Source organism: Atractosteus spatula, chromosome 7 (assembly GCF_055471065.1).
Source record: "Atractosteus spatula isolate fAtrSpa1 chromosome 7, fAtrSpa1.hap1, whole genome shotgun sequence".
Taxonomy (NCBI): Eukaryota; Metazoa; Chordata; class Actinopteri; order Semionotiformes; family Lepisosteidae; genus Atractosteus; species Atractosteus spatula.
In genome coordinates, this window is record NC_142712.1 from 21,216,493 (window position 1) to 21,230,785 (window position 14,293).

Sequence of the window (14,293 nt, forward strand, 5' to 3'; positions counted from 1 at the left end):
CCACTACAGAACTTCAGAAGCCATTGATGGCCCCCTGACTGCATGGTGCTAGATGGATCAAATCCTGGGACCTCACTTGCTGCCTTTCCTGCAGGTTCACCCGGATGTCAAAACATTTAATCAGAATGACACACTTCTTCGTGAAGATTGTAAAACCTGCTTTCCTGAGAAGAGAATGTGAGAGTTGTGCTGCGGATACTGGACCCGTGACGTATGTGGGATACTTGAGACCCACTGAACATTTCTGGGATGAGCTGGGACGATCTATAACATCTATGGAATCAATGGCTCGGAGACCAGTGAACAGGCTCTAAATGTGAATGGGACCGAATCTCAAGTGCCTGCAACCTTGTATTGCTGCCAACAGTAACGACCCACTCTCACAGCAGACCCCCTGTTGAGAAATCATTTTGCTTATGATTGCTGGCAGTGTGGAGTTCATACTTAAAGAAGCTCCATTAATCCTCCATGATTATTTTTTGACACGAGGCTGAAATTCCCCTGAGGCTGTTCTAATTGATCACCCAGATCCAGGTGTGACCAGGCTTCCACTGCCAAGCAAAGGGGCGCAAAGTTAAGTCCATATGGCAAACAGTATTATAACAGTGGACCTACATTAGCAAAACAGAGCATACCACTCTGCTCTAAACTTCAATTTTCCTGCCACAAATGGATTGGCATTCACTTGGTTTGCACAGCACACACAAAATGAAAGCCTGAGGAATATGGTCTGACCTTTGCTGTAATAACAGACAGGAACACTGCTGAAACATCAATGTACACCAATGGCACCCTGCCCCCCGCAGCCCCAGGGGGCACAGGCTTTATATAAATCCTATTCTGAAATAAAAGTTGGAAGGGGAGTTTCATACTGTAAAAATAACCAAAAACATTTGGGATCAATAAAAAACCTCTAAAAGTCTACTCGTGAGTTACAATATTAATGCAATATATAGTATACGAATGCTGGTAAATGTTCCCTTAGAAAGAAATAGGTTCATTAAAATTAAAATCAAAATAGAAATATCCAGCAATACATGGGGGTTTGGGTTTTGCATTTGTAAGGTCTTGAAATCCCAGCATTAAAAAAAAATAATGTTCAATATGAACAAAAGCTTTAAAGAAACCACACAAAACTGCTTTTACGGCAAGGTTCCTCGATAAAAATTTACGTCTGAACTGGAGAAAATGTGCCCTCTTAAAGCTATCTTCAATCAAAATGTTTCATATCAGCACAATAACATGAGTAGGCTAGATTTAATACCAAGAGACTATGCACAACACTCAGCAGAGGCATTTGGAATTATTTCACTTTGAATTGCCATCTTAAACCTGCTAGCCTGATACAAATCACCTTATGATTGTTGTTTGGAGATTTCTAATTAATTGATTCATTACATTGATACAGCACTTTTCATTCCAACGAAGAAAAACAGACCATGTCCATTACACAAGCAAACTATTATGTCAATTAGGTAGAGTCATAGCTATCAGCATACAGGTAAAAACTAAAAGCTCGATCATTAGAAAAACAGGCCTACTTAAATCCTCCATGTTCACCCTTAAAGATCTACTTTTCCTGTACTGTGTTTCAATGTGCAAGTGCTGGCTCAGCTGAAACTTCATCAGTCAAGTGTTGTGGGATCCTCGAGGAAGAGAACTCCATCTGCTTCCCTGTTATCGTGAAAAACCCTGCATTGCCCACAGACAAGGCCGTAAACCTAAGCCACTTTTAACGTCTGAGCTCCAATTCCTAGACCCAGATGGCTACAGAAAATCTTGTGAGTTTCTGTGATTTATGACTTTGTTTGACTCAATATAATTAAGACTAATGAAGGCACTAGTATGACTCCCCCCATCTGAACATTGGAAACAGGTGTTTGTTCTGAAGGCCTTTTCTTGCTAGCTGGCTTGTCTGCAATTGTGAAGATTGAGCCAAAAAAAGGAAAATATGCAGCTGGCAGAAAAGAGAAACATGTCTTGAAGCATTCAGTCTGCAATGATGACGGATGAAGGCGTACAGCACGATTCTGCAGCATGTTCTAGGGGTACTATCCTTTAAATGAGGGGCCTGTTCTAATCACCTGCTTGTCTTGCTATGAATGAAAACAAAGCTAAAGTCAAATCACTATTATGAGGGCAGTATAGTGGTGTGGCAACTAGTGCTACTAACAAAGACGTGCTGACTAGGTTAAAGGGCATGTCCATCTCTGCGTAAGCATGTCCTGTCTTGTAATCTTGTCCAGGGAGCAGTCCCATCTTGCTCTCTGTGTTTCCAGGATAGCCATGATCCTTACCTAGAACAACCTGCTTTCTGATAATGGATTCTCTGCTGGCTGAGGCTCTTTGACTCCAGGCTTATTTCGCACTAACCCGTAAGCATGAGCACATACCTTCTGATTCTGGGTCTATGCGCGGGCTGCCTTTCACTTTGCCAATCTGCTTGACTTTGGCCTCTCCTGCTGCTGTACTTGGCGACTGTTGTCCTTTGGCCAGACCGTTCTGGATGTCCACTGGGGAGTCACAGCCATCCTTCTGTGGGGACGAGGGGGGGCTGCTTGATTTGTCCTTTGTCTGTCCGCCCCCCTGCCTCTCCTTGAGCTTTTTCTGCAAACGTTCGTACGTTTTACTGGTCCTTTCATCCCGGTGAACGAAGGCCGGTCTTCCATGAGGAGAATGAGATTCTGAGGACAAAAACCAAAAGAAAGAAAGTCAGCTTGTGAATCATCCAGCTAGCTGTATGCTACAAATACATCACAGCAAGAACAGGATCAATGAACCCGGTGATTTAAAAAGATACAGATTTAAAAGTCAAGGATCTAGAAGCTATTTTCTACATTCCTTCTCCAAAGGTTGAGGTTTTACATCCATTAATGAGGGAAAGTAGTGAGTCAAGGGAACAAAAAACGCTGTCGTCACGGGATCAAAACTGAGAGGCTCTCCAAACTTCGCTTGCATCGTTTAAGAAAAGGAATCCAGACCATTACAAATACAGTGGCAAGCTCACTTGTTCGGTAATTTTTTATCCGTCTAAACACCGACTTCAAAAAGAACAGCAACAAGACAGGTACTTCAGGGTTGGCTATTGAACAAGGAAGTGTTTTTTACAACAATATGTATTTTACTAATGCCTAACTTTCTTACCACATTTCCAAATAGGCATGACCTCATGCACAGTTTATTAACTTTTGACATCCTCCAGAGCTAAAAGAGGTCATATAAATGTGGGGTAATTATATGTAACCCTAACTGAAACCTAACCAAAACTTGACCAGGATTACTGAATGTGGTCTTGGGTCACATAAATATATTTTACACACAGCACCCTTTATATTCTGGCTCAGTGACACCTTCAAAAATATTAATAATTTTCAAATTCAAAACACAGCTCTCTCAGCTATACAGGATTTACAACAAACAAGGAAAGAGAAGTGAAAATACCTGTTTTGTCTTCATGACAAAGGAATGGTTAAGCACTCAGATTACAAACATGTATGTAAGGTTCACTGTACCCATCTCAACAGTGGCCATGTTTAGAAAAGATGAACGCCACACAGGCAAAACAAACTCAATGTTTAAAAATGTGGAGGCTGCCAGCTGGGACTCTTCAATTAGATTCCGAGATTTCCTTGAAACCTCACTGCTTCATGGCGTCCTGTTTCTCGTGGGGTAAAGCCCACGCGAAGCGGAAGTCAGCCGCTCTGGGGCGGCGCGGTGCCTCACCTTGCTCGGTGAAGACGTGCGGCGCGTGGTACTGGGGGATGTACTGCGTGCCCATGTCGCCGGCCCCGCTCACCGTGGAGTACAGGTGGTGGTGGGGCGGCATCATGGCGGGGTGCGGGATGAAGGCGGGCAGGGGCGGGTGGGGCGGCGGGTGCAGCGGCGAGTGGCTCCCGGGGTGGAACTCTGGCTGAGGTAAGACCAGGACACGCCGCACGCCATTCTCCTCGATGATCTGCGGGAGGCGAGGAAAGCAGGCAGAAATGCCATGTCAGGGGCTAGAGGTGGACAGATTAATGTCCTGTCAGGGCTCTGAAACCCTGGTCTTCAACATGTTATTCCTCCTGTGTTTTGAGGAACCAAATACTTGCGCAGTGAAAACATGTTAACTGCTCACTGACTCACCATGAACTGGACCTGATCTGGCAGTTGGGCTTTATGCTTATTTTATTGTGGTAGTGCTCTGTTCCACAGACAGCTTAGGGAGACTTGGATGGATCAACTTCTTTACACCTCTGCTTGCTCTGCCTGTCTCTATATATGCTGACATTGAACAAAGATTGAATTTCCTTCAATCAGGTTTCTCAGCTTCTAACTTTATACAACAGTTAACAGAAGATGAAGAACAGAAAATTAACAACCTGGGGTATGAGATACCTATACCTGCTGATACTGTGATACTGACCAAATGAACAGGTTACAGTATGTATCACTGTCCACAAACATCATACATAAAAAGAGATTCTGTTTCATCTAAGGTCTCTCTTCTCATCTAGCTTAAAGGTATATCAATTTAGGCACAACACTGTTGAAGCCAAGCTAAAAATCAAGTTGATCTTGTGACTTAATTAAAATAAAAACCTGTAGATGCCAAAGCAAAGGGACCACACGATGAAAATAAATCACGGTAGACCGGTGCATCCTCCTGACACTTGTGCAGTCTGGAAGCTAGGCACATTCTGACAAGTTACTTTGTTTCTGCCAGTGTAAGCCAAGCTTGCGGATAACATCCTTTTCAGACTCTTCCGGGATATGGAGGCTGCTTTTCTCCCTACGGTATGTGCTTCAGTGAAAACAAAATCAAGATTCAGGATTCTCAACTGGGTCTGCCAGTGGAGACATCGTCAGTGCTGTCGTGTCACAAAAAATCCAGAGCTCAAGAAAATGAAACAGCACGCAAAACACACCGGATCCAGAAAAAAAAAGGAAATAAGACTTTTTTGGTAGGACAGCCCGTTTTACCTGCGAGACGTATCCAGGAGGCACATATATTGGAGGCACTGAACCATTTGGGGACATCATCGGTACCTGAGCTGGACCTGGGAAACACAAATGGAAACTTCAGCGCTTTTCTGTGCGCATGTGTAACACATGCATCTGTCGCAACCCCACACGGGAGTGCATCATCTGTGGAGCTAAAAATATCTTCTGTCCAAGTGTTAGCATTCCCAGACAATACTTGCATAACGTGTAGAGCAAATATTAAAATCCTCTAAGGAACCCAGGCGTTTACACTTCAGATAGCAGCAGCAACTTATCAGTTATTCACCTGATATGGAAACGTGGCTGTTTTATTAAGGAGATATATCACAATCTGAAGTGCAAATGTTTTTGGTATGGGTTGTCTATTTTGTTTTCTTTTATTAATGTAGGCAAATAATGAATGTAATTAGTTCTTATTAATGTAAGCTAAAGCATAATTGGGGACTATTTCAACTTAACTTTACACCAGAGCAGATTATTTTCAATGCCTTTTTTCCTATACCACTCGGTTTAGAAAGATGTTGTTAATATCTCTGACTTGGGTACCAAGACATCTTTTTTAATGCCACAAATGATTGATTTTGAATGGTCTGCTTCTCTGCCCAGTGATGCCAGAGCTGCAGCAAAAACCTACATAATCGAGGGAGAACATGCAAGCTTCACACAACAGTTGTAAAGAACCATCACCACCACACAGGCTGGAAGAAGCTCAGGTTATACAGAACGTGCTGAATGCTCAGTGGGAGGCTATTTAACAAGATTTTTCACAGCAGAAAAAGGATGTTTAAAGGTCAATGATGTTGATTTCACCCATTCCTTGGCTTAAGAGAAAAGCAAAGATTGAAAAACAGTGAATAACTCCTTAAAATATCAAGCTCAGTTTTAACCACTAATTTGTCAGAAAACAAAACTGTACAAATACAAATACAAAACTGCTGCTCTCAAACTGTTTGCCCATCACGGCCCAGAATCCCAAATGCAGAAGAAAGATTTCTTGAAAATTCTGATGACAAATTATGGAAACAGCAAAATGACAACCACATAGAAATCATATGTAATGCGTGTAATCACAAGTAATGCTTTTTTTTTAATACATTATTAATTTCAATGTAAGCTTGGAGGGATAGACCAAGATAAAAACTGATTAATTTCCTGGCTATTTTTAAATAATATGCATACTTTGGTTTTCAGTTACAAGTCATATTGGTTCCCAAAAAAACAGTTTATAACCTAATACCGAATATAAATACCTATGCTGTTAACAATGTTAAAAATATTTTCATAGCCCATAATATTTAAGCAAATGACTCAAATTTTTAGCAATGTTTTACATATTCTGGTAGCTTCCTAAACTGCACATCTCTAATAAAGAGAACAATGCTGAATTAATGCAATAGAGATGAGAAGCAAAAAAAAAAAGGCAAAGTTTTAACCAGGATGAATGAGAATGCACCCTTGAGTAGAAGAACTTGCCAAATTCACTGTTTCTGCTCTTCTCCAACACTAGACAGGATCTCGTTAAGGGACTAACGGGGGAGTCTGAAGGTGAATTGTAATTACTGAAGCCTAAAAGATTTTCCCATGGAGGAACAGGGAAAATAAGAATCCAATATTTTAACTTTTAACCAGAGGCTGTACAAATACCATCAGTACTTAAAGGTAAAGCAGGGACTTGGACTAACAGGAAGCAAGCTGGACTGGGAATCAATATCTGTGGGCTCTTTGCTACTTTCCCATTCCTCATACAAGCAGATAAATCTGAGCAGAAAGTATTCTACTCAGAAAACTTCACATCTCCAATGGCGAGTACAATTTTCTACAGACAATAAAGTGTAATTGTTATGGAGGGGAGATGCCAGGTTCAAAATAGAGGAATCTGGAGTACTAGTTTGGATCTCAAGAAAATATTCCAATGTGGTATATATGTTTATACTAGGCTGTGCCACAGGGCAAACGTGGGTTAAAGCTGCCATGAGTGGGCTTGACCAAGCACCGCTGTGGCTGAACAGAAGGAAGTCGTGTGAGGGAGCAGCCACTTTCTCCACTCCGGAGACCACGGCTGTCTGGGCACCCATGAGCGAGCGTGGCCATTATCAGCAAGGGTTCAGTCAGTCAGTTGTTTATTTCATACCCAAGCCCTGCTCTTTGGATTCCAGGACTGTGGTTTTAAAAGAATGAAAAACAAAACAAAACACATGAGAGTCCTTGATTTCAATATGCTTGGCATCCCTGGATTAAAAAGGTGTTCCCACTTTTTTTGTCCACTACTACTCTTGGCCTACCATATTACGCTGGAGAAAATATCTAACCATTGTAATTGTATACATACACACTCCAGATTTCTGATATCAAAACATATAGTTAGCCTGTTTTTACATTTGAATTGAGAGGAGTATGGACAGTGAAAGCTCCAGAAGCACTGTGGATGTGTAATACATATACACGTCACCACCTCACTGTAACCAAAGCATCAGACAAAACTGCTAAGTGTGCATGACAACAGAAACTTAAGGGGTTACTTACACTGGGGAAGTGGAAAAAGATGCAGTTTACTTTGGACCTCTCCTCCAAAGCAAGTCTGCTTTTCTTAACTAAAGACATGCCCCCCCTCTTTCCCTGCTTGCTCATGTTAGCAGAGAGATGTTGTTGGGGGGGGGGCATTCAATAAATCCTTTTAGAAAAGCACAGGTCGAGAGCACAGCTATACTTAGAATTAGTCTAATGTGAGCAGTGATGAATCATTCTTTCCCTGTTGTTCCCCAGAGAGCTCAGCGCTCAGGATTCACTGCGGCACATTAGGTTAACCATGTCTAGAGCTACAACACCCACACTTTGACATCACGCGGAGTGAACGCGATAGACATCAGTGACGCAAAAGCCCTGACAGGATCAAACACAAAAGGCCACAGCCTGTCCGAATGATGGAAGAACATCACTGACGTGGCAAGCCAGGCCGGCTAACAATGACCAGTCTGTGGTTTTAAAAAAAGATCAATCAATAGAAGCAAGCTGCTAGAAATAGCCACAGAACTGATGAACCTCAAGTCACCAGCAATATTTAGAGGCCCACTCGCTGGCTGGGGGAGTTGAGAGAGAAAAGGTCAAGGCAACTTCCTACCCACTCTTTACTGACAAGTGTTTTCTTCTCCCCACCCTCCTTCAGGGGACGTGGTTTTCCCCACAGGGGTTGGAAGGATAGATTAGCAAGAGCTGCACTCTGTCTGCCAGTTGAGCACACCTTGAAAAGGGAAACACCAGACCACACAGCGCAGCCCGGAGACGCTGGCCTGTCCAGCTCTTTTGGCGATCCTGAGAGAAGTTTGAAGGGCTGGAGGGCTGACCCAGGCCCCCTCCTGGCTGTGGCACAGCTCCGCAAACACGGTAGACAGCTGCCTATTTGCCAGCTTCCTCAATCAAAGAATATAAATACAAAGAAAGGCAAACAAATTAAGGCGTTTGTTCAGCTGCTCCAGCTTGTGTTACGATAGGGGAGATACACTCCCCACATCCTGGGGCTGACTCACGAAAAGGTCCCAGGATGCGGTGCGTGCTCCTGTACTGGGCCAGGCCTGTGTTGCTGGGCATCTCTCTTAATTGGCATTTTGCTGGCCTTTTGCTCCCAGCAGGATTTTCTTTTCCTCCAGTTTTTTTTTTTGTTTTCCATCAATACAAAACATGAAAAGTCATCGTCCTCTCCCCTCAGTCCAACCACAGATGGAATTTGGGTGTGGGTGCCAGAAGGCAGACGAGTGCCCCACTACAAAAGGATGACTCGCAGTCTCACTCTAACAGGATCACAATGTCTCCCGTCCTGATTAGGCTCACATTTAGATAAACACACATAGAAGAAATGCGTAGTAAAAGAGGATTATTAGACCTCACCTTTCTGTATGCCACCTAGCTTTGTGGTTGTCCAGAACTCACATCCCAGAGTAAGCCAAGGTCCTACGTTACTTAATTTAAAATCCTGTTTTTCAAGAAGCCTGTATTCCCCAAAGGCCTATGTTCAGGTCCAAAGCAGCTTCCCTGCAAAATCGGTTCAGATGTCTTCAAACAGACCCCAAGACACGTCCACCCCTCAGCTACCTACTAAAGAGCATATTTTGATATTGTGAGCAGATCTCCACACTTGACAACACAGCATCAAGCTGATCTTGGAGATATCCCACAGATTTTCCACTATGGCAGCCTCCGCAGCCTGAGAAACATTTATTCCACACATTAAGCTTCATTAATTCTCTGTAAAAAATATTCCTAGGGTCAGGGAGGAACATTTTCTTCAGCTGGTTTTGCATTTAATACAAAAATAGAAGGAGACGCTAACTTCAATGCTTCCACGTTCCTCATGGTTTTGGATGAGACTGCTTGCTCTTAACATTTATTTCATATTTTCAAGATGTGGAGACCAGTATTGTATACAGTATTCCTGACATGTCTACTCAATCACCTTTGTTTTGTCTATCTGCTTTGCTGTTGAGCAGCTGTTTACCATTTACTCCACCAGAAAGACATTAGACATAAGACACCAAACTAAAAAAAATACATTCTGTGATGAAGCAGTTTTCTACTTAAAAAGATTTGCCCTTTTCAAAGAAAGCATTAATAATTGGAGTAAAAAAAACTGCATAGTGTACATCTGACTTATTATGTGAACTTACTGTTAATATCTTAAGTCCATCCTTAAGGTTTTTTTTATTTGCTTAGGATGAGGAATTACAGGAGACAAGTGCACAACTTCCTCATTATACATTTTCAAGCATCCCACAGAGAATGTCAGTGTCAACCCATGTATAACGGAGACAGCCCACAATGAAGGCTCGACTGTTAATGTATGCAGTACTAAGAGGAGTCTTCTTCATACCCACTTAGATGACAATGAGAAAGAGGCACTTCAACTGGCCACTGAAGCTGATGACATTTACAGCGGCTTTCACACTTTAGCTTCAGGACTGAAGGTGTTTTGAAAAGCAATATTTCCATATCCACTCCAAAAGAGCACAATTCATAAACATTTCATGGCCATGCATTCATAGTCTGTTTACTTCACATTACTGCATCAGGTAAGGATTTCCTGAAGCATTTAAACATCACTTGCCTACTCTTGTACAACAGTAACCAGCCAAATCACTGATTTTTCTCACTATTCAGCATGCATTCACCAACAACTTTATTGGCCTTTCACCAATGCTAAAACCCCTTTAGAAAAGGCAAATACCACAAGAATTTTCTATTCTACCACTTCTCACGCACTGCCTTTCTTAAGTTCCCTTCCAACAGAAACAACCCTTGAAAAGGATTCTCTGAACGGGATGGCAGAAAAATGAGGTCTTTTATCAGCACTGGCATTACTCAGGCTCTAGTTTTAAAGGGCTGTCTCTCTCAAAACAAGCCCTGCACTCTCTGCCCACACAAGACCAAGTTGACCGCATGAAGAGTATGCCTCTCAAGTCTCCAAAGTCTCAAATTCTGCCATCATAAAGCAACGATGTGAAAAGAAAAAGTGTACCATGCTTGTAAAACTTTATATTATTTGAGTATAAAAGCACTGAGAAGTGCCCTTCATATGTGAGTGGGATATCTACAAGAGGGCAGGGTCTGACATTATATTGAAGTGAAAGAGTCATTACAGGGGACAGCCAGGGCCTTCACCAGGGGGTCACACTGATCTGCTCCTTGCTGTGTATACAGGCTTCTTCTGGTCTAGTTGCTTGGCATGGTGATCTTAGCAGAACCCATTGTGAATTATTCAAGGCACACATAATGGGTTACTGTAACGAGAAACGGCATGACAGGAAAATGGAAATGATATAAAGTGCTCTTCAAGAGTTCTGCTCTCACTGCAGACGACTCCCAGCAATACATGTCATGTCAGTGCAACCTGCAGCCTTAATGCAGGATGAGACCACGGGCAGACAGCCCAAGCATTCCGAGTGTTCAGCAAAGAACACCGATTATGATATGCTTCTGCTTTTCAAATTTCTGTCTGCATATTTAATGTTCTTCTATGCATCCGGGATGAAATATTCACAAGGATGACACACAGAGAAGAGTAATCACAGGCAGCAATGGCCTCCTGACAGGGCTTCTGTCCAGAAATCTTTTCACAGCTTGCAGAACAGTCAGGAACCCAAACTTCACAGCAAGCCCCAAGCAGTATCCTTCTGTGGGCATTTAATTAATCTCATGTTCATCAGCCGCAAAGCTCAGCTGAGCCGTCTGTCCCATGGGCTCTTTATAAAGAGCTGGGATATGTGCACAAAAAATGGGAAAAATGACATTAAAAAATGATTACTCTCTGGTCACATCATTCCGACAGTATAAGGTGTTTTGATTTCAAGAAGTTTGAGAACTATGAAAGTGCAGTTGCTTGCTTGTTGCCGCTTCTCAAAAAATTGGGATGGGGGAAACCCATGGTCAGTATAATACACTCATTGGACAATCTTTTCACCGATATCTTTTTTAAAGGTTTCCAGTCACTCAATGCAACAGAAACAAATATCAATCATGAGGAATTAAAAGGCCACATGGTTCTAAACTAACATAACATCTTACTATTCTCTTTCATTTGCCAGAAAATGACATTTAAAACAGAAACAACTTCCCTTTTAAAGCAAGATCAGAACATTAATACGTAAGAAAGGCTGTTCGCATCTCAAAGGATTTTATCTTCATCTTAAACTGTGAACCCCCTTTTTTTCCCCCCCACCATAATCCTGCTTAGCAAGCATCCTACAAGGCTGGGTCACGGCCCCCAGGTCTGATAAGAGTGGGAAGCCCCAGTAATAAGGTTCTCTGAATATTGACATGAATCCGGCTCTGCACTGAGACTGGGAGATGCACAAAATATATGCTTTTACTCTTCACCATTACATTTGGCTTGAACTACTAACAATGGTGGGAATGTGGCATTCAAATGTTTTGCTAGAAGAGAACCATTTGAAGTGAACATGTGAAGTACAATATATATAGGTATATGAATATCTGCATGCTACCAGGGATGGACATTTTTTTAGAAATTTAAAAAAAGCCAGTTATTTTTACTATATACCACATATGAAACCACTAGGGATTTTTCATTTACACATGGCTGAGAAGCTGCACAGACCACTGCTTTGCTGTGATTCAAGAATTCATGGTGTTAGTATCATCCTTCAGCATGAAGCCTCTGTAATAGAGTCTGCATGATGCATAACGTCTAGCGACCAGAATCTACTGCGTTTAGTAGCTACTCCCATTTTGTGCTTGGTACTGTCTCGCTGTCGAAGCTTTTTATCCAAATATCTCAAGGCTCTGTCCGGAAGGTTTTAAAAAAACATCTCAGTTCTTTGTTTTGGCTAAAGCATATCTTACACCTTCAAAAACTTCAAAAAGGTTTCAGCATTTCAGTTAGGTACGGAAAACAGCAAAAAAAAAACACCCACTGCCAAACAACCTAGGACCCACTCCTGCAGATCTTAAACTTTATTAAACATGTGAATCCGAGAAGAGCATTTATGCATTTGTCACTTAAGACGGCAAATGTTTGCTTTCCAGAGAACCATCTGAATTGTGCCATTTATTTTTTGTCAAAATCTGTTTTCAGCTTGTCACCCGGTAGTGCAGGACTGCTTTGAAAATACTGCGGGTGACTCATCTCCTCAAGCCCATTCTTAAAATAGGTTGCAGAATTGTCAATGAACAGCGCCTGCCTCCTGCCACCAGTGAGCACTCATTCACATTAAACACTTCGTCACCTTACAGTTTATCGGACGTGCATCCCAGCACTCCTCGTCAAGCTGACAAAGAAAGATGCTCTTCATGGCAGCTATTCTCAAGTTTTCTATCTGAAGAACGGGCTACCTGCCATTTCCAAATGGTCTTCACGGCATGACTCAGCCCCTGCTGACCTTCCGCAGAAGCACACTGTCACACTTTCCCTCCCTCAAGCATGTGGCCGGCCTGGATGTTCTCAGCTGTCGCCCACTTGCGAGGCCGGTCAGCCGTCCTCGGGTTTTGTGACATCGCAAGCGCTGCCATCACTTCGGTGAAGAGTCAGATCTTCCTTGTGAAGAGCGTCGTCGCGACAACGAGAAAACAAAGCTCTCTGAAGCACCAAGCGCCCACACAGCGGGAGGCTGAAATGACCTTGAGCAACAGCTGAAATCGTGTGGAAAACCCGCTGAAACACAATGCTTTATTTATAGCTCAAAAACAATCCGAATTTTCAATTTTCCCCTGCAAGTTTACAAATACTAATTTTTAAGCTATAGATGCAAAGCATCTTCAGTTCATTATGTCTGCTGCAGCACACCGCTTTGTGGTTGCTACAGACTGACCATTCTCTAATGTGTTTTAACCGTGTTAAAAAAGGGAATGGTTCTCATACAACCAAATTCCCCAAATAATGATGAAATTCTGCCTGCTTCAGCAACTGAAATGCATTATTGTTTCAAGCACTACACTAAGCATGATGTGAAGGACACTGACCTCAATGGACTTACTGAAGTCTTACACAGATCCCTGTCACCTCCAAAAATGATAGAACAGGACAGTTTTAGTCACCATGCACTTATGCATGTGGTAAAAAAAATCTTACTTCAGTACATGAGCTTGAAGCAGAATTAAGATCCAGCAGTGTCAGTTTTCCATTCCTATGCACTATTAAAGCTAACACAGGCCACTCAGTCACCTGCATTAAAAGACCAGTTTATACATATGCCCATGTGATTTCTTGTTTAATTGAGCCAGTATATCTCCTCAAAGTTTAGAACCCAATGATTACTTGTGGCAGGTAATGGTTATGATGTTCTGACAGAGGAGATCCAGAGATCCAACATAAAGCAAAATTTATATTACTGTTCTGTCATGCATAGTATCCAGTCAAAAGAGATGAGAAAAGGTCACAGACAAATTTTAACTATTAAAATCAACACTCAATATTAAATATTTTTAAAAAATAATGTATCTCCCCCCCCCCATTTAATGTTAAAGCAATGCAGCTTAAGTCAAAAAACAAATTAGAAATATTCAACTTTTTGGGATAGTTGTATTCTAGCTTGCTAGAATCTTTGAACAAACTTTGATTTTGCGTCTCTGAAACAAACAATCTGGTAGGTGTTAAAAGACCAATGAAGACGGATGAGTTCGGGTTTTTTTTGTCAGTCTCTTTGATGTTTCTACTGCTGGCAGCACTGTGGTCTGTCTTGTCACAGATGGCATAGCGTTCTGCTGACCACACAAGGCCTCCTGTCTGTCTCACACAAAGCAGCTGTGGTGAGGGGGCTGTAACATCTGCTTCCCATTCATTTAGGTCAGATCTCTCAATCCCTGC

The 14,293-nt window shown here is 42.2% G+C and overlaps 1 protein-coding gene across 2 annotated transcripts in view; it reads right to left on the reverse strand.

The window, feature by feature from the left end:
* The window catches only part of fndc3a (fibronectin type III domain containing 3A), a 115,164-nt gene that overhangs the window by 47,099 nt on the left and 53,772 nt on the right, over positions 1-14,293 (reverse strand). For both annotated transcript variants that reach the window (XM_088920894.1, XM_088920895.1), the window contains exons 4-6: positions 4,963-5,039; positions 3,724-3,955; positions 2,394-2,684 (exon numbers count right to left, since the gene is read on the reverse strand). In XM_088920894.1, coding sequence (XP_088777020.1) covers positions 2,394-2,684; positions 3,724-3,955; positions 4,963-5,039 — 600 coding nt within the window. The remainder of the gene's footprint in view (positions 1-2,393; positions 2,685-3,723; positions 3,956-4,962; positions 5,040-14,293) is intronic.